At 37.4% G+C, this 27,377-nt stretch overlaps 1 protein-coding gene across 1 annotated transcript; it reads right to left on the bottom strand.

The window, feature by feature from the left end:
- Positions 1–322: 322 nt before the first annotated feature.
- Positions 323–26,905, bottom strand: LOC122739296 (golgin subfamily A member 7-like). Its single transcript, XM_043981096.1, is given in 3 exon segments — positions 323–697; positions 700–1,137; positions 26,758–26,905. Coding segments are annotated over 3 exon segments (747 nt in total). The 3' UTR covers positions 323–536.
- Positions 26,906–27,377: the final 472 nt, after the last annotated feature.

The raw sequence follows: 27,377 nt of genomic DNA, 5'->3' as shown, positions 1-27,377 counted from the left end.
AGTTCCTTGAGGTCTGGGAGATGTCAGCAGGCCACAGGCCTATCTTACTCCTCATCAAAAACCAGGTCAGGAAGAAAAGGCCTTCTTCAGTTCAGGAAAAATGAAACCAAACCTGGATATGGCTTGCTGAAATAAAAAAAAAAAATCACCTGGTAGAGATGAAAGCATAAATATTGAGCAGAACCAATAGTCCTGGTGGCAGATGAAAATGGATTTTGGATTGGGCTGATTTACACAGCTCATTTTATTAAATTGTTTCGAATTAAAAAAGTGAAATGCTTCATTATATTTTCTCAGAAATAACTACAAAGATTATAGAGTCCTACACAGTTTAAAGACACAAAGTGGATGCTGAGCGACTAGATGTCACCCCAGGAGCGGAATTTTAGAAAGTTAGTCCTTGGAGTAGAATGGCACCGTGGCTCTGGCAGCAGATACAAAGGAATGATGCTTGGAGAGGAGGTAGGGGACACTCTGCAGTTGGCCGGTGGACAGAAGAGAGTCCCATTCTGAAACGGACTCTTTAACTCCATGGTTTATCTTTCACTTCTCATGCCTCTGTCTTCAAAAATGGTAATTTCAATAACACGAAGTCCTCTCTCAATTGGGTCTGTCAGAAGGAGACCCTGCAGAGCATAAATCTTCTCGTTCTGTTCCAGAATATAATTGGTGATTTTCTTCAGAACCTTCTCATAATTGTTTCCATGCACAAAAAGATAGTATATACTGTCAAACAAGCTAAACAGCCTTCGAGGTAAGATTGGCCCCCAAGCTTTTCTGCTTCTGCATAAAGGTTATTTAGAGTACGAACTGTTTCTTCAAACTGCTGCCAGTCAATCCGGTTCTCCAACTCGGCAGGGAACTTGGTCTGGAACTGGCACCGTGTGCCACTGCTGTAGTCCCGCTGGATGAAGACCTTGCCCGGGGGACAAGACAACACGGTTCTTTTCAGTCCCCCGGGACCAGCCGCACCCGGAGAGGCCGGACCGGAGAGCCGGCCCGGCACAGTGGCCCCGGAGCCCCCGCCCGTCCCATGCTGCCCAGGCCGGCCGCCCTCTCCGCCACCCCACGTTCTCCTCCCTTGTCGTTTTGTCAGAAAAATAGCTTCTACCGGAAGGTTGACTAGGTGTTGCTTAGCTAATGCAAATTAAGCAGGGAACTTAAATGACTTTTTAGTCTTTTGTTAGAGAAAGGTCTCTATTAGAGGTGCAAATCTTAACTTCAAGAAAATAGAGTGCAAAAAAATGTAACCTGGAAAAGTCACTTTAAGTGACTTTTCTCTGTGTCCTAAAGAAGTTTGGTGCTCAGGCTAAAGAATGTCCTTTTATAAAGAAAAACATTTTCTAGCAAAGCGTCTGAAAGAAATCAACAGGCCCTCAATAAAGACCCCCAGTGTGGCATCTCCCTCTCCCTCACTTCCTGGGCTGATGGATGTGAATATTAAGGGCTTCTGTTTTCTAAAAGAGTTGTCTCAGGGAAAACCTCAGAATTTCCAACTAAACGATCATGCCAGAGTCCAATTATCCTATGATCAGGAAAAGATAACCCTCTTGTTAAAGACTGCAACCATAGCCAAAGTTTGGTCACAGCTTCACAACTTCACATTCATGGGAATGAGGAGGCACCAATGTCTGATAGAGATTAGATGTCTTTTGGAGATTCATTATCCATTGGACACTACATGTTTAGCAGAAGCCACACTCAACACAAACCATCAGGGATGGGGCCCAACAGGAACAATGGGAAAACATCACCAGAAGATGTTAGCAGATGTTCAACAGCTGGAAAGTGTGAATTGCTTCTCCATTCATGTGCCCTGATCATTCCCTATCTATGACTCCTCTCCTGTGTTTGTGGGAGAGAGATTTTATTGCTACTTTGTGTTTTTTTCTGTTTTATTTTATTAATGCCTTATCTCTTTTATATCACATAATTCCTGAACATAGGCTTCATTCTCATTGTGTTATTTCACTAAATGTATCTACATCAAAGTGTCCCTTAAAAGTCATTTAATCACTCTAGATTTCAGGCTCTTTTCTTCTAAAATAAGGGTTGAACTAGATCACCTCTAAGGTCCCTTCTTCTGATGGCTTCAGTGTTGGGAAAGATTGAAGGCAAAAATAAAAGGGGATGGCAGAGTATGAGATGGATAGATACAGACTACAAGTTATGTGTCAGGAGCACAGCATCTCATAGTCATATGGCTAGTATTAGAGATGAGCCTATATTTCTCCCAACTCAAACAACCTTTCTACCTCAGGGGTTCTACCATATTCAATATTGCATTTCCCATGAAAGATGAGGGTCTTACCAGATTCCCTATCCCTAAATATACAGTAAAGAGGACCTACCCAAGTTTTGTTGGAATTTCACCATTGCTAGGACTTTTTCCTTCATTAACCTCAAACTTAATGAGACAAAAGACTATGTCATCCTAGAAATATGTTTGTTTCCTCCTGGCCAGGGAAATAGGTAATAAAAGAAAAAAAATATGGCAATGTACTCATTGTCCTTTTAATATTTCAAAATGACCTTTTAATGAATGGAAGAAAATGTCATCATACTTAAGAAATCAGGGCTATAAAAGATTTCAGAGTTCTGCTTGCCTGTGCCTGTGTGCTTCGGAAATAACAAGCTCACCCATAACAGCCCAGAGTTTGGATTTCCTTTCTTAATGTTGAACAGTTGTCATGCCTATCTATTTTTCTTTAACATAAAGATCATGATCTCTCCCTGGTATAAACATTTTTGGTATCCTTTCTTAGTTACAGTTAGTATTTTGCATTTTTTTAACCCACTGACATAACAAATTAACTATTTGTTATAAATGTCATGGATTTAGTTTGACTTTGAGGATTGAGTTTGCAACTGTTTTGTTGGAGCCAGTATAATGAAATCAGGATTACTGTGCTACTCCTTCATGGCTAATTACTGTTGTTTTAGGCTCTTCAAGTTAAGGTAGTTAAGGCTCCAAATGAGCACAGAAGTCAGATAGTGCCCTTTCTTTTCTCACATTCTCCATTCCTGATCTTGAAGATGAACTTATTGTTTGAAGTTAGGAGATGGAATGATTAGTATGCTTAAATTCATTCAAGCAGTTTTTGTTTGTCTAGATAGAGAAAAATTTATGGAATCTTATAATGAGGGCTGAGAACTGAGGAAAAGATAGACCTTGGTTGAGGGTAGATGGGACATTGCACAGTTCTTTGTATTCAATCATTACAAACTGCTGCAGTAACTTGAAATCATTTCAAGATGTTTTCTGATACTGCTCATCCTTGCTTCATATCTCATTTTGAGATTTGGAGGAAGAATGTGAGGAAGGATATGTGCAAGGATATGCAAACTCTTGCAGGTAATTGTCAGGTATGAGAAAGTAAGAGCAATCAAGTTAAACTCAAAAGGCGAATTCTTTGGTCAAAGTGATTCTTGAGTTATCACTTGTATGGTAAAAGTGAGTTTTAGGGTGGGGAAGAAGCAGTTATGCCCTGTCTATGTAACTGACTAGAGAAGTTGTATGACCTAGGGCTTCCCCAAAGCAATAATATCAGTGGGGAACAGTGATAACCAAAAGTCTTCACATATGCTAACTATAAGAATGGCACAGTTGTGAGCTCCTAGTAGTTTCTGCAATAGAAAAAAAAAGAGTATTCAGGAGAAGTCAGTAAAGGATGAGCTTGGCCATGAGTGTAGGTAGTGACAAGTAGTAAAATGGCACTATCCCTAATGCATAGAATCTTAAAGTAGGGAGGAATTTAAGTAGTCATGCAGCTCAAGATCCCAGCCTATTTAGGAATCCCATGAACAACATCCCTGAATCTGCTTTCCTATAAAATTATATAAAAAGATTTTCAGATGCTGGTGAGCCTTGTTTGATGTCTTACTTTGACATCAGAGGAAGAATGTGAGGAATGATGTGTTTCAATGCAAACTGAGAAGTGATTGTCAGATTGACAAAGTCAGAGCATCCAAGTTTATATACTCATGGCTAAGTTTGTGTTCAGGGTTATATTTTAATTTCTTCATAGTGAGTTTGGATATTTTTAATTGACATGGAAATCATTGACCACTTCATCTTTTTGCCATGAGAGAGAAGGGGCAAAAAACGCCCGAACAACCCCAATTTCAGTGAAAATATTCAAATAATTTCCTTATGCTATGACCTCGCACATAGAACTATTATTTCATACTAGATCTAAGGTTCACTGCTGTCAGAGAATTTGTAAAAGAGTTCTGAGACCAAATGAGATCACAACATACTTACGAACTGAGAATAATTTTTTATTTACTTCTTACTGATCATTTCCCTAGATATCAATGTGAAACATTAGACATCTCTCCAGAAATCTGATGCTCCCCTACATTTACAAAGTTTAGCCTAGCTGTGTGACCCTGGGCAAGTCACTTAACCCTCATTGCCCCACAAAAAAAAGGAAAGAAAAAAAAAAGAAAAAAAATGTTTAGCAACATCAGCTTTGGGAAGCTGGATACCAATCCAAATCATATATATAATGAATTGGAAAAAAATCACTGGATTGGAAAGAGAGGACCTGGGTGCAAGTTTCTAGTCTATTACTATGTGATCTGGAGTGTATTCTTCTGAGTTAGTGTGTTCTCATCACTTCTCTTAGTCATTCATGAATTCTCCAAAAAAAGTTGCTTATTGAATACAATGTAAAAAACTACTTAGAATTTGTTTTGTCCAAGCCTTTGAAGGGAAAAGAAAAAAAATCACTCACTGTAGGTTACTCCGATTGTTTGATGCAGAATCTAGATGGAAGAAGGGGTCATTATAGATCATTAGGTCCTCTAGATTTGCCACTATGCTAAATTTATCAAGTCTCAAAATATTGAAGAGCTTTCTATATGGAGTAGCAACTTCCTAACTAGACATATGTTATTCACAATTACTCAAAATCATTTGCCCTATTTATCGATGCTGGGCAAAAACAAACAAGTGGATGAGAATCCCAGTTGTCCAGACTATGAAACATAGTTTGATGAACAACCTATAAAATGCTTCTAGCAATGTCTGTGTGTATGATATATCTCTATATATTATATGTAATCATAGAATGTATACATATATACATATAGTATATATGTGTATGTATGCATGTATGTATGCAAATATATGTGTGCGTGCAGCTAATTGGCTCAGAATTGAACAGAAGAAGGAAAGTAGTCTTGGGTGGATTGTCTTTGGAAATATTAACAGTGATTTTAATGACACTAAGATTTTATGTCACTAAAGTTTATTTTTTAAAATGATGCAGTTTGATTTTATATCACCTTCATTTCGAAATTTATCCTTACGATCCTGTGCACAGGGAGCTCTATCTTGTATTAAATAAAATAGAAAAAAACAGGAAGAAAAACAAAACAAAAAAGGAGTTCATGGCAACTAAACACTGTCAACCCAATCTCATAGTCTATGTAATGTTTCATACTGTGATGTTTAAAATCTAAATGTAAGTGATCACCTTAAATTAGAAACTTTAGCACCAGTCTTTGGGCATTAAGCATTTATTAAAGCATACTAGGTATTAGAAAAAAGAGAACACATAGAGTTAAGAAAAGACCTATCTAGCCTAGAGTTCCAACCTGGTCCAGTTCTTCCTCAAGTCCTCTGTCAGGAGCCTGCTTCAACCACAAACTGCTCAGCAAACTGAGTGTGGAAGCTTTTTATAGGTCCGGAGCAGAGGCAGTCATTAAACACTGCTTCAAGTTGATTGGTTGACATCATCCAAATCCATTGGTTTACTGGACTTGAAGGTGGTCTCAAGTTGAGTTCAAAGTCCTTAGCTTCTGAGAATAATACCTTCTTAAGGGCTATCCAGGTGTGGTTACATTCTAATTATCTCGAAGTAGGCTAATCAGCAAAATCAACTACTCTCACTTAATTCAATCAGTTTAGATCAATCTCCAGGTGAGCCTTTGAGTATCTGCCAAAATCCCATTATTTTCTCACAATATTCATAGTATCCCACCTCTAAAAAGATGGAAAGGAGATGCCCCTTTTCACATTTCTTAAATCACAGTAGCCTTCATGTAACACAATTTGTTTAGTCATTCCCCAGTTGTGAGACATTTTCTTTATTTAAAGTTCTTTGCTACCATGAAAAGTATTGCTCATTTTTTTGAAAATAAGGACTATCTTTTGACTTTATTCATATATTCAGTATTTAGCACAGTTTCTGGAAAGGTATGTGCTTAATAAATGTATGTTGATGAATTTCTGGTCATATTTTGGTTTGTATGGGACCTTTTTGCTTTCATTGCCTTAGTCAAAGTTAGCCTGGGCTATATGACAAGCAATCACATCTCTGGCTAAAGTGAAATGGGTATTTAAGTTACTTTCTTATCATATATTTTAATTGCTTTCCATAAAGTTTAGACCAATTTATAGATCTATCAACTGTGTATTAGAATAACTGTTTCCACAAACACCACAACACTGACTTCCCATCTTATGTTTCCTTTGATAATTGTCTGAGTGTACACCGAATCTTCAATTTTTTTTTTGTGGGGCAATGGGGGTTAAGTGACTTGCCCAGGGTCACACAGCCAGTAAGTTTCAAGTGTCTAAGGCCAGATTTGAAATCAGGAACTCCTGAATCCAGGGCCAGTGCTTTGTCCACTGCGCCACCTAGCCACCCCCAGAGTTAAATATTATAACAGAGTGTTAGTGATTTGGAGCAATCTTCTTATTCTTATTAGACCTATGTTCTCATGGATAATATAATTGTCATTTAGGACATTCCCCCTACCAATGTAGATCATAACTTGTTCTCCAATTAATATAGCTTTAGAAATTTACTATATTGTTGTTAATCATTTATAATTCTTTTGAGAACTATTTATTCATATCCTTTTAACACTTTTCCATTAGTAAAAGGTTCTCTGGCTTATATTTTGAGTCTGTTTCCAACATAGACATGTGCATCAGATGTGCTAGGATGTGTCATTACACCTGGATCATGCTCCATGCATGCTTATGGCTAACTGTAGATCTTGAATATCAGGCCTTTATGAGAGACATTTGATGTAAATATTTTCTTGACAGTTTCCTTTCTTATTAATTCATATTTTTAAAAAATTCTTTGGGTAAAGATAGATAACTGAGTCATGAAACGTAACAGAATCAAATGAATTATCATCAAAGGTTACCTACAGTACAATGGAGAGGCATATGAGTATGAAAAGGCTACAACACATTACCAACTAATACTTTTTTTTTTTAAAAAAGGAGGTTAAAGGATGACAGTAGAGAGCTGGATGTAAGACTAGAAATGAAGGTGAGCCAGTCATTTGACAATTAGGAGAGATCATCAATAAATAGTAATCCATTGATAGTCATGTAATATTAATAAATCTATAGGAAGGTTCCCAACACATAAAGTGGATCCCTGTGGACTATTTATGAGAGGACATGGGCACAAATCCTACAGGATGAAAAAAGCATGGGTGAGGTGTGCTCTGATTCACTGGAACAAACATATAGATTGGCAAGAACATCAACTCATAAAAACTTTGAAGGAATGATCTGAAATTTAAAGTATAAGATTTTCCAAGGTTTTGGCTAAATGGTTAAAAAAGGAATGGAATAGGCAGACTTGGTCATTTAAATGAAAATCCAATCACGCTTTCAGCATATTATTTTTTGTGATTAAGAATGATGGAATTTACTTCTGTTTACTAGTTGATAATGGACAAATATTTAATATTCTTTTTGCAATATTTGTCTCACAGAATGTATTTTTTCTCTTAATGTTAATTCCTCATTTCAGTATTCTAAAAATTCTCATCATTTCACAGTATAGACTCATATTCAGAGCCCTTTCAAGAAAGAATTTCAGATTATAAACAAGGTTCTCTACTCTCTTAGACAAATGTAGTGTTTATCTACCATCTAGCTACAGAGGAGAATCAATGGGAAAGAAAGACTTTTAAATGTTGATAGGCAAGGGGCAGCTAGGTGGTGCAGTGGATAGAGCACTGGACCTGGAATCAGGAGGACCTGAGTTCAAATCGGACCTCAGACAAGTCACTTAACCCCAAATGCCTCACCAAAAACAAAAAAATACAGACTAAATGTTGATAGGCAGACAATATGCTCTGTTTTAAAAATCATCTGGGCACTGTCAAAACATTTGCTCATTACTAACTCTGAAATAGGAAACTTATTTAATTTTCATAAATGCTGAGTGTTTATTTCTCTAGTACATTTGTACTTAAAGATTTTGGACAAAAAATAGAAAGAAAGAAAGAAAGAAAGAAAGAAAGAAAGAAAGAAAGAAAGAAAGAAAGAAAGAAAGAAAGAAAGAAAGAAAGAAAGAAAGAAAGAAAGGGAGAGAGAGAGAGATAAAGGAAGGAAGGAAGGAAGGAAGGAAGGAAGGAAGGAAGGAAGGAAGGAAGGAAGGAAGGAAGGAAGGAAGGAAGGAAGGAAGGAAGGAAGGAAGGAAGGAAGGAAGGAAGGAAGGAAGGAAGGAAAGAAGGAAGGAAGGAAGGGAGGGAGGAAAGAAGGAAGGAAGGAAGGAAGGAAGGAAGGAAGGAAGGAAGGAAGGAAGGAAGGAAGGAAGGAAGGAAGAAAAAGAAAGAAAGACATAAAGAAAGAAAGACACAAAGTTCTTTCCTTGATTCTCCTCTATAGGAACAGAACTATAGCATGTGTGGAGGCAAATAAGAAAATTCAGGTTATGGGAACAGTTGAGGATGCAGTTGATAAGTATTGTGTCTGCTAAAACATTTGGTCTATGACTTGTAATTATACAGCTGTTAAAAACTTATTATGTTCACCTTTTTAGGTTATATTTGTGTAATAAGACTTTGTACATACCCAGATCACCAGTTCTCCCATGATGAAGACACTCATGTGGGAGATGGCAGAGGTCAGCTATGGGGTGAAAACATCTTTTGTTTCCCTACCATGTAGTTGGAAGTAGCCCCTTTCTATTGGCTGCATCTTTAAAACTACCAGACTGGGATAGTCTTTTTCTTTCTCTTTCTAGCAGTATTCAGAGGGAAAAGATGTTGTTTACTTGAAGTTTAGACACTATTGACCAAGGTGGGTATGGGGGAAGAGTTACCTTACCCTTCTTCCTTTAAGGCCTTGTGACCCTGAGAATTGGGTCTGGAGTTTTTGGTCTGTTTTATTTTGTCCTTTTCAGTTCTAGATGCAAGTGGCAGAATCTATGGACCTGGGATCTTGGGCCATGTTGACTTTGGAAACAGGAATTGAGGTTGAATAATTCTTCTAGCCCATCAAGTAAGTCATCAGATATGGAGGCTCTTGGACAAAAACTCGGGGATTCTTTTGACTTGAAATATGTTGTGAATATGCTATATAGGAACTGAGCTAAAGTAGGAAACTAATATCGCTCTCCTCCCCAGAGAATGAGGTAATGTAAGGGAGGATTATACCTCCCAGGTTTTCAAGGGGTTCATATATGTTAGTTGTTGCTATATATTTGAAGCAATCCCTATAAGGTTACCAGAGTACCCTGGGGGCAGGGGTAAAAGTAATATAGCTGGTGGTTAGGCAATGGGGGTCAGAATAATCACTGTTATACTAGTTGCCATTCTTTTTACTCCTTTTGCAGCTGCGGAACCTAAGAATCAAAGAGTTAAACAGTCATTGGAGATGGTTAAGTTCAAACTGAGGTAGTGAGAGGTGATGTGACTTTCCTAGCATAACAAAAAGACAGAGATTGACTTTGAGCCCAAGACTTATGATTTCTCTTTTAATGATCTGTGCTATCCACCCAAAAGAATGCCTACATGGAGGGGCTCACAGACATTCTTAAGAAGAATCAAAAAGCAACAGATGCCATCCTTAAAATTAACTTAAACAGTGGCGGTGGTGGAAATCATTCACTTTTACTGTATTTTTCACTTTGTGGTGCTGAACCTTATCCAAATACCTGGTGTTGTTCCCAGTTTTCCTTTTCAGTTTCAACATCCTAGAAATAGGTATAAATATTGGTCATATCTACTTCCTTGTCAACCTTTCCCATCCAAACCCATTACAATATGGCTTCCAAACTCACTACTCTATTATAATTTCTTTCTCAAAAGTTACCATTAATATTAAATGCTAAATATAAGGACTATTTCTCAACATCTATTTGCATTGATCTCTTTAAAGCACTTGAAACTTAACCACTCCATCTTCTTAGATACTATTTACTCCCATCACATCAGAAACATTGTTCCTCTCTTCTTTAAAAACTTCTCAGCCTTCCTAGCTGGGGAGCACTATTTACCTCCTGCTCTCAAGAGTGGGGTTTCTGCATGACTCTCTCCTGAGCTTCTTATCTCTCTGTTTTCTCATTTGCTCACCTCCTCTACTCTTATGGTTGAATTATCTTTCAGAAGATGATATTTAAATTAAATTGAATTGAAGTAACATATATAAAGTATTATTTTGTACAAGGCAATCTGTTAGGGATTGGGATTACAAAGATATAAATCTATTAGATGTAGAAGTGAGGAAAGAGTGTGAACACAAATTAGGACATACCAATAATATGCAACCCCAGCTTCAATAATCCATACTCCCTATAGAGACTATGGATGTTGTTATGGTATCTATAAGAGGGAACAGATCCCCAAGAAGAGAAATGGTTTAACTATCATCTAATTAGTTGACTATCAAGGCTGTTAAAAGACATGAGGTACATGTGAAAGGGACAAAGAACTTAAAATTCTTCATAGAATAGCTGTAAAACATTTAACCTATTTATAGTTGTTCTTGTAGAACTACAACAAATGGAAAAAGTAATTTCAAGAGGAATAGTACAGTAGTACAATAGACTATATTTCCAACCTATTCTCTGTACTGGATGCTATTTCATCTATATTCCAGTCAACCAATCAACAAATGTCCCTTTAAGGACATTAAGGAAACAAGTACAAGGAATGAAATAATCCCCGTTCACAATAATCTAACATTGTAGCTAGCTATATATCTCTACCTGGATGTCCAACCAACATTTAAAATTCAGCATGTCCAAAATGGAATTGATTCTCTTATTTCCTAAACCCACCTTTCTTCTAAACTTCTTTTCGTTAACTCAGATGCATAACCTTAAAGTCATCTTTGTTTCTTCTGTCTTCCTCAAATCTTTTTTTTTTTTTTAATTAGTGAGGCAATTAGGGTTAAGTGACTTGCCCAGGGTCACAAAGCTAGTAAGTGTTAAGTGTCTGAGGCTGGATTTGAGTTCAGGTACTCCTGACTCCAGGGCCAGTGCTCTATCCACTGTGCCACCTAGCTGCCCCTTTCTCAAATCTTATATCTAGCTATTTACCAGTTTTTGTGGATTCCTATTTCAAATGTTCATCACCTGTTAACCTGCACTAAGACAAAAGCTCCTTCTTTGTATTCCTGCTACTAGATTTTCCCCCTTTTTTCAATCTATCCTTCAAAACAGTTGCCAAAATCAACTTTCTAACTTTCTTCCTGACCATATCCCTCTCTTACTCGAACCTTCAGTGGTTCCCTCTTGCTTCTAGGAACAAATACAAACTCTTTTGTTTATCATTTAATGTCTTTTTACAGTGTAGTTTCAGACAATCTTTAACAAATTGTTACATATTTCTCACCCTCATGTAATCCAAGGTCCAACCAAATGGCCTCACCTATTCTTTTTCACATACCACATTCCATCTCCCATATCCTTTTTTTTCAAAAAGTTTAAGAATCATTATTAACATTTTTCTACAGCTCTTTTGTAAGTCTAGAAATTAACAAGATAATAAATCAAGCCCTGTTTTGTAGCATTTTCTGATTTGTGAGATGTAAATGCTCACATTGAAAATTTAACAATTGCTCTTCCCAGCCAGTATGAGCTGCCTCCAGCGCCACTTTAGGGACTAAGCCAATAATGCAATATCTTCTTATCCCTGCCTTTTACAATTCCTAGTTTTCTTCAAAGCTGAGCTTGTTACCCTCTATATAAGGCTTTTCCTGATCTACCCCAACCTCGAGATGCTAGGACCTCTCTTCTATGAATGACTCAATATTTCTTTAGATGTTCATATGTGTGTGGTTATACAGCAACAAATACATATGAACACATATACTTATATAACCACAATTCATAGAAATATATGCATGTGCTCATAAATTATACATGCACATACATATATGTATACATACATATACATACTTTATGCATTTATATATACAGGCACATAAAACATATAATGCAATGTGAATTCACATGAACATTGCATACACGTGTGTTATGAAATACACACAGCCATATACACACATTTATATACATGTATGTAGACATACACATATATATAGACATAGACACAGACATATACTATACATACATACATACAAGTCATAGAACCAGGAGGGCCTGGGTTCATTTTCTGCTTCTGAAACATATAACAAATACTGGTTGTATTATTTGGGACCTCTCAGTATTTTAGGAAAACTCTTTTAAGAATATAAAAATGGCAGCAGATAGGTGGTACAGTGGATAAAGAGACAGCCTGAATTCAAGAGAACCTGAGTTCAAATCCGGCCTCAGACACTTGACACTTACTAGCTGTGTGACCCTGAGCAAGTCACTTAACCCTCATTGCCCTGCATAAACAAAAAACCCCAAAAAACAAAGAATATAAGAATGGATGAACAATACAATAATGGATGAATAGATTGTGGTATATGACTGTGATGGAATAAAACTATGATATAAAAAATGATGAGCTCAATGATCTTATAAAACTGTGCAAATACTTGCATGAAATAATGAAAAGTGAAATGAGCAGAACCAAGAGAAAGTTGTATACAGTAACAGTAATATTGCTTTAAGAATGACTTTGAGAGATCAAGTAATTTTAATTTTGACTATTATGAACACGCAAATTAACAATAAAGGACATATGAAAAAAGATACTATCTGCATCCAAAGAAAGAAGTGATGAATAGATATATAGAATAATTTTACTTATATCTATATCTATCCATCTCTCTATCTATAGCATCTCTATCTCTATTTACATATATACACATACATACAGACACACACAGATATATCTATTTATGTCTAATGGTAGCCATTTCTAGGGTGGGAAATGGGAGAGAAGAAAAAAGGGGAAAAAGAAAAAAAAGAAATTTACATAAGTTTCTGATCTACAAGGAATAGCAAGTTGTACATAATAGATTTGCAGTCTCATGTGCAATCATCTTTTTTATACTATGTTATGGAAATGCCCATTTTAGTCCATAAAATAAAAATAAAATGAAAATGAAAAAATAATGTAAGTTATAAGGAAGGTGCAAAGCTGCACTGGTAGTAGCAGTTTCCTTATCTAGCAGTTCTCTATAGGAATGAAATCAGAGTTCTAGTCTTCATATTTTGCATGTAACTTAAATGTTTCCATATTGTATCTTCCTCCCATGCCCGTTCCCCATGTAAGTTCCTCGAGGGCAAGGCTTAGTCTGTTCTTCTTCTCTATTCCCAGTGCCTGGCACAAAGTCCATCATAGAGAAAGAAGGTCCTTATTATTTAGGTAGTGCTTTAGATTGATTCATTCACTGGGTGACCCCTGTAATTTGGTTCTAATCGATTTTTAAGGAATTACTTCTCTTTGCTTCACCTTCACATGCTGGGCACTCAAATGAGCCTATATGTTATTTCCTCTACTCCCTTCATACTTTTGCATAGTCTGTCCTCTCAGCCTGAATATCACTTTCTCCTAACCTCCTCCTTTCAGGCTCAGCTAGGTGCCACTTAAGTGATCCTTCTCCAAATTACTTAGTTTTAAGTAATGATTCTCCACCCCCTCCCATCCTATATTCCTCTCTTACATCTGCCTTCCTTTGGAATAGGGATAGTTTTCATTTTTATCTTTGGAATTCTGGCATTTAGCACAGTATATAGTAGGTACTTAATAGATGTTGAATTAAACCGACATTTATGAATACTTAGGTCAGGTAATAATGTACAACAAACTGCATATATCACAGGACAACTGGAAGATTTAGAGTTGATGGGGTCTCAGAGATGATCTAATTCAAGCCACTCAATTTGAAGCAAGTGATATGTCCAAGGTCACAGAACTAATAACTTGCAGAGATAAGATTCCTTATAAATATTTTTATTATTTTCAAGTTACATTTAGAGATAATTTTCAACATTTGTTTTTATAAGATTTCTAGTTTCAAATTTTTCTCCCTCCCTCCCCTCCCTCCCCCCTCCCCAAAATAGCAAGTAATCTGATATAGGTTATATATGTACAATCACATTAAACATATTTCTGCATTAGTCATGTTATGAGAGAAGAATCAGAGCAAAAAGGCAAAACCTCAAAAAGGAACAACAACAAAAAAAAAAAAACAAGAGAATTAGTATGGTTTGATCTGCATCCAGATTCAACATTTTTTTTTCTGGATTTGGAGAGCATTTTCAATCATAAATTCTTTGGAATTATCTTGGACCATTGTATTACTGAGAAGAATCAAGTCTATCACAGTTGATCAATACACAATGTTGTTGATACTGTGTACAGTGTTCTCCTGGTTCTGCTCATCTCACTCATCATCAGTTCATGCAAGTCCTTCCCAGTTTTTCTGAACTCCTCCTGCTCATCGTTTCTTACAGCACAATAGTATACCATTACATTCATATACCACAACTTGTTCAACCATTCCCAAATTGATGGGTGACCCTTCAATTTCTAATTCCTTGCCACTACAAAAAGAGCAGCTATAAATATTTTTGTACATGTGGGTCCTTTTCCTTGTTTTATGACCTCTTTGGGAAAAAGACTTAATAGTGGTATTGCTGATTCAAGGGTATGCAAAGCTTTATAGACCTTTGGGCATAGTTCCAAACTGTTCTCCAGAATGGTTGGATCAGTTCACAGCTCCACCAATGCATTAGTGTTCCAATTTTTCCACAACTTCTACAACATTTATCATTTTCCTTTTTTGTCATATTAGCCAATCTGATAGGTGTCAGGTGATAGCTCAGAGTTGTTTCAATTTGCATCTCTCTAATCAATAGTGATTTAGAACATTTTTTCATATGGCAATAGAAAGCTTTGATTTCTTCATCAGAAAACTGCCTGTTCATATCCTTTGACCATTTCTCAATTAGGGAATGACTTGGATTCTTATAAATTCAATTTCGTTCCAAATATATATATTAGAAATGATGCCTTTATCAGAAGTACTGGCTATAAAAATCGTTTCCCAATTTTCTGTCTTCCTTCTACTTTTAGATGCATTGCTTCTGTTTGTACAAAAATGTTTTTAATTTAATGTAATTGAAATCATCCATTTTGCATTTCATAATATTCTCTATCTCTTGTTCGGTCATAAACTGTTCTCCTTTCCAAAGATCTGAGAGGTTAAACTATTCCTTCCTCTCCTAATTTACCTATGGTATCACCTTTTATGTCTAAATCATGTACCCATTTTGACCTTATTTTAGTATAAGGTATAAGATGTTGGTCTATGCCTAGTTTCTGCCATACTCTCTTCCAGTTTTCCCAGAAGTTTTTGTCAAATACTGAGTTCCTATCTCAAAAACTAGTCTTTGGGATTATCAAACAGTAGATTACTAAAGTTATTTACTACTGTGTCTCCTGTGCCTTATCTATTCCATTGATCCTCCACTCTGTTTCTTAGCCAGTATCATATAGTTTTGATGTCTGCCACTTTATAGTTAAGCTTCAGATTAGGTACAGCTAACCCACTTTCCTGTGCATTTTTTTCATTATTTCCCTTGATATTCTTGATCTTTTGTTTTTTCCAGATGAATTTTGTTATTATTTTTTCTAACTATAAAATAATTTTAGGTAGTCTGATTGGTATGGCACTGAATAAGTAAATTAATTTAGGTAGAATTGCCATTTTTATTATATTAGCTCGGCCTATCCATGAGCAATTGATATCTTTCCAATTATTTACATCTGATTTGATTTGTATGAAAAGTGTTTTGTAATTGTGTTCATAGAGTTCCTGGATTTTTCTTGGCAAATAGATTCTCACAGAGATAAGATTCAAACATAGGTTTTCTGTTTACAAGCCAAGGCTCTTTCCACTACAGCAAAGCTGTAGCCCAAAACCTCAGAGAAAGTCAGGATATGAAAATGAACATGAGACTAATGGGTCTAAATAGAATGATTAAGTTGAGTACAACTAACATTCACTAAATGCCTATTGAATACAAGATGCTGAGGTACTAAGTAATATATTGCATACTTCCCAAATCTCATTGCCATGGGAACCTTTGTTTCCTTATTCTCATGGGGAAAGGGGGAAAGGATTTGGCTGCAGACAGAAAGCAGTAGAGATGGAAAAGGGTTTAGAATTATAATGATTAAGTTCACTTCCTGGCTTTTCCTTTTATTACCCATGTTACCTTGGAAAAGTTGCTTTACTTTTCTGGGCCTCAGTTTCCTCATCTGTTGAATGCAGATCATTTCTCTGATCTCTCCCAACCCTAAATCGATGAGCCTATGTTCATGAAGGTGATGCTTATTTTATGGACTTGAAGATTTTACAAATTTTTAGGAGAGCTGCCTTTGGAACTTATCTAAGACTAGACCCCTGATCTATATGTACTCTAAGATGCTTCCTCTAATCCCATTTACTTAAAACATGTAGGAAGTGACCATTTCTGTTTTTAGCTGAACCCTGCATTTCTAGAAACCAATATGTTCCTCTTTTTTTTTTTTTTTTTAGTGAGGCAATTGGGGTTAAGTGACTTGCCCAGGGTCACACAGCCAGTAAAGTGTTAAGTGTCTGAGGCCAGATTTGAACTCAGGTACTCCTGACTCCAGGGCCGGTGCTCTATCCACTGTGCCACCTAGCTGCCCCTATCTGTTCCTCTTCTAAGGCCAATACCAATTGTAAGCATCACTACCTTTCATAAAAGCAATGAGTGAATGAATGTAAAAAATATATAGGTGGCAGCGAGGTGGCACAGTTGTATACAGCACTGGCCCCTGGATTCGGGAGAACCTTTGTTCAAATCCAGGCTCAAACATTTGACACTTACTATCTGTATGACTTTGGACAAGACACTTAACCCTCATTGCCCTGCCCCCCCTCCCCAAAAAAGTATTAAGCACTTAATGCCTTCAAAGCACTATGCTAAGTGCTGAGGACAAAAAAAAGGCAAAAATAGGTATTTCTTTTAAGTTGCTCCCATTCAAATGGAGAAAAATAAATAAGTTTTATCAACAAAGCAGATGGAAAGTCTCTCCAGTTCTTAGGGCACAAAGCAGATGGTAATACATTTTCTTTAATGCCATTTCCATCAATAAAACCACTATTGCTGATAGTGAAGCACTTGACAGTGCCAAGGACTATGGTGGTAAAAATCATTCTATTCTGAGTCTTTGATATGCATAGCTTCAGACAGCTTAAGATCAACTCACCAGCTGCAAAGGCAATTACCAGAGTTCATCTCTACACAGATGGTTCCCAAGGAATATAGCTACAGGGCCTGAACTGAAAGCAGAGCCAATGGGACTGAGAAGTATTACTATTTGTGGGTTCTTGGGTGCAAGTTTCTAGACTGTCTCTATCTAGGTTGGCGGCATTCAGTGAAGCTTTGTGGATAGAAAAGGCCTGACAAGTTTATATTGGGTTAGTTTGGGGAGAAGTTATACTGAATATTAGATCTAAAAAATAACAACAACAACAAAAACACTTTAGAACTTATGACCTTGACAAAGAAAATGTTTCTTTTATAATTTCAATTAGAGATAATTCGCTGTGTTGGTGCATGTTGAATTTATTCCCTAGTGGACTATATGGCAGAAGAAGCAATGCATTAAAGCACAATGTAATGATCATTTGCATTTTCATATATTTATATTATGAACAGCAATATATAGGAAGATATGATGTGGGCTGGATCTTGTAAACCTATCGATATGTGTGTACTTCAATGGATCTTGATGTCATGATGTCATCAATTTGCTTATGCCCTTTACTTTTGTAGATTGCAACCCACCCCTTCTCCTTTTGTGCCATCCTTCCCCATATTTTCTCTAAATCTTCTGAAGCTATATTCAACAATTCTATTTCTCCTCACTCATGATAGAATGTAAACTGTTTGAGAGACACTGTGCTATTATTTTTTACCTTTGTGTTTTCAGTTCCTAACACAGTGTCTAACATATAGGAGGCATTTGATAAATACTTGATAGATCAGATGATTCTTTTATTATTTCTTTGATGTAAGTGCAACACTCAGCATCTCTGTGATAATGCACTGTCAATGCTTGCTTCAAACATATCCTTTCTTCTGATCATACATATCTTCAAGAATATATTTTATGGGGCAGCTAGGTGGTGCAGTGGAGAGAGCACCAGCCCTGAATTCAGGAGGACCTGAGTTCAAATCCAGCCTCAGACACTTAACACTTACTAGCTGTGTGACCTTGGGCAAGTCATTTAACCCCAAGTGCCTCACAAAAAAAAGAATGTATTTTGTGCCACTTCTCATATCCATCAGTAATAAGCTTCAACCTCCTTATTCCCATCAAGAGTCTTTCCACTATACTCTGAGTCACCTGAATTTTTTATTCTGCAATTATGGCATCTTAATTAGGGCATGGTGACTGGGGCTGTGTCCCATGGTACCAATATTTAGAGCAGAAGTTCTTAATGTGAAGTGTAATTTTTGTATAATTATATTTAAATATAATTGGCCTCCTTTGTAATTCTATGTTATTTATATATTTCAAATAATTATTCTGAAATGGGCCCATGGGCTGGAGCTTTTCCCCCTCCTCCAGCCTATCAAAGGGGTCTAGAAAGGGTACTGACAGCATGTATACTTTTTCATCTGAGTTCAGCACCTGGATAGTAATAAATAGTTTGGGGAGGCCAGAACTCTGTTTTCACCAGTGTGGAAAGCTTCCAGTGACTTCCTTTATCAGTGAAGATTAACAACTTGGCTGCAATTTAAAGCCTTGGAAAGTTGTAGATAGTAAAAATAATTAATTAAAATTGTAAGCTACCATATGGCACTTCCCTTAATCCCTTCTCTAAGTCCATACCCTTAGATTAATTTATCTAAGATTTTATCCTGCCCTGCTCCCTGTCTTGATTATCATTAGCCTCTTGGACAGAAACAGGATGGTGCCTAAAGGTTAAATCTGGAGTAGCTAGGTGGCACAGTGGATAGAATGCCAGGCCTAGAGTCAGGAAGGCTCATCTTCCTGAGTTGAAATCTGGTCCCAGATACTTACGAACTGTGTGACCCTGGAGAAATCACTTAACCCCGTTGGCTTCATTTTACTCATCTGTAAAATAAGCTAGAGAAGGAAATGGAAAACCACTCCAGTATCTTTAGCCAAGAAAACTCCAAATGGGGTCATGAAGAGTTGGACATGATTGAAATGATTGAACAACAACAGCAAAAATTTCCAACCACCCAGGCAGGACATTCTTTCTGTCTATGAAGCTTCTTCCCAATGTCTAGTCTCTGAACTAAATTTACCTTTAAAAGTCCATTTCACAGAATCATAGCATTTGAGAGTTGGAAGGAGTCTTGCAGGCCATTTAATCCAACCTATATATGAAGGAATCCCCACTATAAATACCCAACAAGTATGGTGCCAAGTGAGCCAAGTCTGGCACTGCTGGCTCCAGGCACATTATTTTGGTACTTAATGTAAGTCCCCAAACCATCCATTGCAGCTTGTCATCGTGTGTGACCACACACAAACTTATACATGGTGCAACAGCTTTCTAAATTAAACCTGATATTTACCAGCATTAGGAGCCCACTATGTATCATTTGAGTTGAAAGGAAAAAATTCCAATGTCTCATTTTGTGAGAGAAAAACCCAACTCAGGACAATTTGGCCATGTCTACATTCCCAAATAGATCAGCTATGGGGAATTGTGTGTGCATGTGTTGGGATGGGGGTGGGGGTGGGGGGTATGGGAGGAGAATTAGACTCCATGGACTTGTCCTCACAAATTCTCTACTAAGTTGGGATTTCTACATCTTCTGGATGATTTTTTTTGACCTATGGGCATGATTCTGTTAAGCTTTCCAACTCCAAAGCCCTTTTATGACATTAACTACATTATCTAGTATAGGAAAGAAAATTAATATGTAAAAAATCAAAATAGCATTGCAGAACAAGGAGGAAATTAGGAGGGGGATGAGGTTCAGGGCAACAGTATAGGAAAAGAAAAATCAAATCAAAGGTTAGTGGGATTTTTAAATGATCAGGCAGTTAAAGCTCACTTTTATGAGCCAAGGAAAGAATCCAAGGAATTTGAACCCCTTATTAGAGAAACACACGCTATCAGTTGGAATTTGAATTTTTCTCTCCTGTTTTAGCTAGCTTTTCTTTCTTCCATAGTGTACATTTCTTGGGGTAGTGGGGGTGGAGGGCATCTCCACTAGTCCTGATGTATATCTTACCACTGAACCCAGATGGCTCTGGAGGAGAAACTGAGGCCGATGACTTTGTTCAACTCTTCCTCACCTAAATCAAATTCATTGCAAGCTGTGATATTTGTCACAGTTGTGTTACAGGGGAAATTGGTGGGAGTGCGGTTAGGGGGTTGGGGGTTTTTAGGTATTCCTCTTTAAAGAATTACACCCTTTTGTACCCAAATCCACTTAGAATAAAATAATATTTTATTGGGGCACTAGAGAAAGGAAATCAAGAGAGAAATCCTTGGACTTTTCATGGGGAGAAGACATGACATAGAGAAAGACTTGGTTCTCTGAGATATCTGTCTCCTCAAGCCAGAGAAAGGCAAATACTTTCAAATGCTTTTATAGAGGACTGATGGTGGAGGGGATCATCTGACTGTGGAAAGTTTCCTCATTGGGGGTGATCACCAGAGAGAGGACTGTCCCCCACTGTCAGTGGCTGGGAGAAGTTGGGTGAGAGGAGGTTCTGGCTCTGATCTCTTGAGCCATCTCTGTCCCCCCCCCCCCCCCCGCCGTCACCTCCAGGGGTGGGGGATACTGGAATGAACAAGGCTGGTGGTCTTAGAGTTAGCTTGGTCACAATCAGTGAGGCTTATATCTTTAGGTGTGTCTTTCCTTTGGTTTAGCTTCTCAAGATTCCCCGAGTTCCCCCTGAACACTTCCGAAGTACCCCAGGCCAATAACAGTTCTCTTTGAGAAGGAAAGACAAATTTCTCTGGTGCTCAGCTTCACTATAATAGTAGACAGCATTTACATAGCAATTTAAGGTTCTCAAAGTGCTCTTTGTGTGTCAGCTCATTGTATCCTCAAAACAATCCTGAAAGGTAGGTGCTATTATTATCCCTACTTTACAGATAAGTAAACTGAGGCAAACCCAGGTTAAAAAAGAGACTTGCCCAGGGTCTGTGGTAGGATTTAAACTCAGATCTTCCCTTACTCCAAGTCTTAGGCTCTATCCACTGTGCCACCCAGCTGTCATTATAGACTTTTTAGGACTTTTCTCATCCTCTTAGACATATGCTTAAGAAAGAATGTTTAATTGGCAGCTAGGTGGCACAGTGGATAAAGCACGGGCCCTGGATTCAGGAGGACCTGAGTTCAAATCTGTCCTCAGACACTTGACACTTACTAGCTGTGTGACCCTGGGCAAGTCACTTAACCCTCCTTACCCCACATAAAAATTTAAAAAAACAACAACAAGAAAGAATGTTTAAAATGAAGAGTCCCCACCAAATAATAATCTTTTAAAAGGATTTCCCAGGCAGGATAATCTCAGAGTACACCAGCAAGGTACAAAGGACCTGGGATGGAGACTAACTAGCATTTATAAAGCACTTAAAGGTTTGCAAAGCACTTCTTCACATGTGTTATCTCAATCCTCACAATCAAGGTTGGGGGAGGTGCTAATATTATGCCCATCTTAAAGATGAGGAAACTGAGGCTGAGAGAGATTAAGTGTCATGTCCATGTTCACAAAACTATTAAGTGTATGAGTTGGGATTCAGACTCAGGTAATAGCTAACATAATAGTGATATCTAACATTTACATAGTGCCTACTATTTTCCAACCACTATGCTAAATTTTTACAAATATTATCTCATTTGATTCACACAAAACCCCTTTAAGATAGATATAATTATTATCACCATTTTCCAGATGTGGAAATAGGCAACAAAAGGTTATGTGACTTTCTCAGTCATATAGGTAGCTTCTGAGACCAGATTTGAGTTGATGGTACAGTGAAAAGAGTGATGTGCCTGGAGTCAGGAAGATTCCTCTTCCTGAATACAAATTTGTCCTTAGGCATTTACTAGCTGTGTGACCCTGAGCAAGTCACTTAACTTCTGATTGCCTCAGTTTCCTTATCTGTAAAATGAGATGGAGAAGAAAATGGCAAGAAAACACCAAATGGGGTCACGGAGAGTCAGACATGACTGAAATGACTGAACAACAACTTCCTGAGTCCAACACTATAGCCATTATGTCACAATATGTCAAATATCATGCTAGATGCTGAGGTTATGAAGACAAGAGTGAAACAGACCCTGCCCTCAAGGAGCTTACATTCTAGTAGCAGAGATTGCATGTACAGTAAGTATAAATAGCATACAAAGAAAAGGAAAGCAAGACAGTGTTAGCAGTTTAGAGTATTAGGAGAGTCTTTAAGTGGAAGTAGGTGCTTAAGCTGAGTCTTGAAGGAAACCAGGGATCCGAGGCTGCCAAAGTCAGGAGGGAAAGGATTTCTGGAATAAGGGAAAGGCAGTGCAAAGGTATGGAGAAAGGAGATGGAGTGTTGTGTGTGAGGGAAAGGAGGCAGTCCAGGATGGTTGGATCAACTTTGTACATAGGGGAATAATGTGTAAGGAGACTGTCAGAATAGGAAGGAACCATGTCTGAGTGAAGCCCAGGGGCCTGGTTACAGACACTTATTTGCTGTGTGACCTTGTGCAAATCACTTAACCTCTGTTTGTCTCAGTTTCCTTACCTGTAAAATGAAGACAAAAATAACACTTACCTCACAGGATTGTTGTGAGGATAAGATAAAATAATATTTGTAAAGCACTTAGCACAGTGGTTGACATGTAGTAAATACTATATAAATGTTAGCTATTATTATTTTTATTTGCCTCAGTTTCCCCAACTGTAAAATGGGGGTGATAATAGCACTTCCTTGCCAGGGTCATTATGAGTGTTTAGCCCAATGCCTGGCACATAGTAGGAACTTAATGAATTTTGTTTCCTTCCTTGCATATTGTGAAAGAACTTTAAATTTCAAAGAGAGGTAAGAGGGATACACTGGAATTTACTGAATAGGTAGTTGACATGGGAAGAACAATGCCTTAGGAAAATCACTTTGGTAGCTATATGGGATGTGGATCAGAGTGGGGAGATCTGAATAAGAATTGGGATATTTTGCTTCCAGTTTCTGTCACTTGTTTCCTTAAGTATAAAATAAGGGAGTCTACCCAGATGGTCACTAAAGTCATTGTGCCTTAGATCCTATTAATTTTAGTTGTTAAGAGATGGGGATGGATGTGAGATGGCCTAGAGTAGAGGCCAAGTAGGAAGAGACTTGTTTGAGAGAGAGACCCTGGGAAGCCTTTGGGTTTGGCTTAGTCTATTTTAAAACTAAAAAAAAAAGCTAAAAAGAGTTATTTTTAAAATTTTAATTTTAAAAATGTAAATAATTTGAGCCAGAAATACCTAGATCAAAAAATGTGCTCCCAGTTCTCTTTTTTAAAATCTCCCTCCCCTCCATCAGGCCTAAAGTGGGAGAGAAGTAAGGAAGAGTATTCAATGTCACTTCTCCCCTTGGGGCCTCAGTTTCCACATCTATAAAATTGGAGGGTATGATGGGATCACCCCCAAGGTCACTTTTAGTTTGGTATTATATGGATTACTGAGGGAAATTTGGTATTTGTAACATTAAGGAAACCCACAAAGAATGCCTTCATTATTTACAGTATCAAATATCCAGACCTTGGCAACAGGCATGTGTAAGACAGAAGGCAACTGCAGACCTAAATGATGCTTTCAAATGTTTAGTGGTTAATGTCTTATTCAAGATGGTTGTTCATGCAAGAATTTTATTCAATATAATCATGGCTTAATAAGTTTTGTTTTAATTGGGCTTCCTATACCCATAGTCACTGAATCATGAAAAGCCTAGAAAGGGTCCTTAGAGATGCCATCCCTGGATTGGGGGAGTGGTTTTTCCACTAGATATGTGTATGACCTTAGACACAAATCACTTAAGCTCTCTAGGTTTCAGTTTTTTCTTCTGTAGAATGAAGAAGTTAGACCAAGTAAGCTTTCAAAACCCTTCTACATTTATGAGCCTAGACATCATCTAAGTTAATAATTTTATTTATAGATTCTGCTAGAACCCTATTGAACCAAACAAAAGGCAAAAAAAACTAACAAAAAAACCCATGCAAAATATAAAATCGGAAGGCCAATTTGTCTTCTTTCAGATATGAGTACAGAGGGGTATACTGGCAAATGTTTAACAAAGGGCTCTTTGAGAAGATAAAAGAACTTAGACAACACACGTTTAGGTTTAATGTGCATCATTCAAATTTTCTTTATCACTTCCTTAAGTCAAGACAGCCAACAAAACAATACATTAAACCCTCATTTTTAGCATTTGCACACTCCTGTTTGTTGTCCCCGCTGACAAGAAGCTGAGGCTGGCAGATCTGTTGAGCTCAGGAGTTCTGAGCTGCAGTGGAATAAACCAGTTAGTATATCTGAAATAAGTTCGGAGTTCATATGGTGACCTCCTGGAAAAGGTGGGTTGTCACCAGGTTGCTTAAGAAGAGGCAAACTGGCCCAATTTGTAAATAAAACTGGGCAAAGCTCCTGTGGCGATCAGAGTGGAACCAGGCCAATGAGTGACCCCTGTCTTCCAGCCTGACTGAGAAAGGGAGAACTGATCTTTAAAAAAAAGTGAGGCCCCCTATTTTTCAGAGTGGTAGGTCCTTGAAGGCACAAATAATTTGGTACTCTTCATAGTTGTTTTCTAACACACTTTGGAAGTATCCACAAGCAGGATAGTACTTTCTGGGGTACCCTTTGATACTGACAAAAGCACATATGTTCACAGGACTTAGAGCTCAAAGAAAATATTGAGATCATCTAGTCTAACCTCCTCATTTTATAGATTTGGAAATGGAAGGCAAGAGATATGAAGGGACTTGTCCAATGTCACACAAAAACTCAAAAGCAGAGCTGGGATTTAACCAATATGATGAGATTCCAAATACAGGATTCTCCTGCCAAGAGAAAATTGATTTGTCCACCTTAAAGGTTAAACAACTTAGTTGGCATAGCTGGTCATTTGATCCTACCCTTAGTGGTGGGCTAATCCATTAGAAAATGATATCCAGTGGCTTTGTATTATGACTACCCACCTCTCCACCATTAGTCATCTTTTTCCCAGTTTACCCATAATGCTCACCATGGTATTTCCTAACCATCCTTCATAGGACTAACTTAAATGTTACTTCTTTATGAAGTCATCCTTGATAGTGTGATGTTTAAAATCTAAAATCCAACTGTGATGTTTAAAATCTAAATGTGTGGTCACCTTAAATTAGAAGTTTTAGCACCTGTCTTTGGCCATTAAGCATTTATTAAAGCAAACCAGGTATTCACGTGGAGTTCAGAAAGTTAAGAAAAGGCCTATCTAGCCTAGAGTTCCAGCCTGGTCGGGTTCTTCCTCAAGTTCTCTGCCATGAGCCTGCTTTTGAAAATTTAAAGGGACAGGCACATAAAATCAAGGAAAATAGGAGAAACGTACAAACATAAAATTTCTTACCCAACATGAAGATCAGAAGGTTGAGGGGTTCAGCAGTCCTTTCATGGTTGCCAACTGTGATGTTTCAAATTAACATCACAATAGGCTAGGTTAGAATGGCTCTCTCCTGAAAAACCATATATATTGGACCGCTCACATTTATTTTTTTTTAAATTATGCCTTGGTCTTTCAAGTACAGCAGCTTACAAAGCATAACTATTTTACTGGATAGAGGAAGACTTGATGATGGGGGCAAGGGAGTTGTTTACTTAAATAAAAGTGATTCATTATATTAAAAGATCATTTAAAATATTAAAATAAGAATTCATTTAGACAAATAACACAACTATCAAAACTTCCACCTATTGGTTAAATATATTGTAATATCTACACTTATCTATGTAATGGAAAAAGCAGTGGATGGAACTGGGCTAAAATCTTGGCTCTAACCCTTCCTAGATGACCTTTAACCATGGCTATCCAGAATGTCAACTTTTTTATCTGTAAAATCAGGAAAATCATCATTATACTACCTCCCTCATAAAGATGTTTTGATTATAGTGCTTTCTATACCTAAAGGCTCTAATATTTGGAGTCAGAAAAGGAGAGTCAACTAGTGAGTCCTTATTTTACTAGTTGGTATCTTTAGTTTTATTGTGCACTATACTACTATTCTCAATTGCTATTGGGTACTACATACCAAATGTGTTCCATTGACCCAGTTTTCTATTGTTTAAACAAGTACCAGTTAGTTTTGATGATTTTTTCTTCCTCCTGATGAATTTTGTTACTATTTCATCTAGATTTTTAAAATAACCCTTTGTATATTTGATTGGTTTGACATCTAGGTCTGTAAATAAATTTCAATAATATTGTGATCCTAGCATTTTTCATGTATGACTCCTTTGGACTTATCTCAATCTTCCTTGTGCCCTAGCTGTTCATATTATTGTTGTTTTATCTGTGAATTATATTTAAGTGAAACAGAGAGAGTTGAACAAAATTATCAGACTTACTCTTATTTCCTGAATCATCCAAGCCCAGTGGCAAGAGAAAAAAGTCAAGACAACTGGCAATTGGCTCAGGTTGCAGTGAATTACTTTGATTTTTTAATGTCTGACCAAGCTCTAAGCAATCCATGGCTTCTTCTTCAGCAGCCTTCATGGTCATTGAAACAAATTATTCTCATCCACTCTTTCCACCAGGGAAGTTGTTATATGCTTGGGGTAGACACTTCCTAACTCACCAACAGGTTTGAGGTCTGTCCATTACCCTCAACCTGCTTTAGCCTGTCTAACAAGATGGTTACCAGGGTATAGCCACTGCATATGCTAGAACTTCTTGGAGCCACAGGTGAGAGTTGGGGAAATTGGGTAGACACCAAAGGTGGATGAGCAGCTCTGAAAAAGTCTGGCTAAGCCCTCATACCAGAAGTGTTTGTCCTCCTGAATATACCATAAACCTGTCCTTGGGCAAATCCTCTTCTTTCCATTGTAAACTATTTAAGAGAAGAGCCCTGTATAATATCTTGCTATTTCCAATGTGCAGCACAAGCCTCTGCTCAGAGAAGGAAATAAATATATTTTGGTTGAACTGAATACTCACCATATTTTGCATGTGCATCTGTGCATGTGAT

Source organism: Dromiciops gliroides, chromosome 2, assembly GCF_019393635.1.
Source record: "Dromiciops gliroides isolate mDroGli1 chromosome 2, mDroGli1.pri, whole genome shotgun sequence".
NCBI lineage: Eukaryota > Metazoa > Chordata > Mammalia > Microbiotheria > Microbiotheriidae > Dromiciops > Dromiciops gliroides.
Note: the sequence above shows the minus strand (reverse complement) of the source record. Positions and strands in the feature narration are given on the sequence as shown.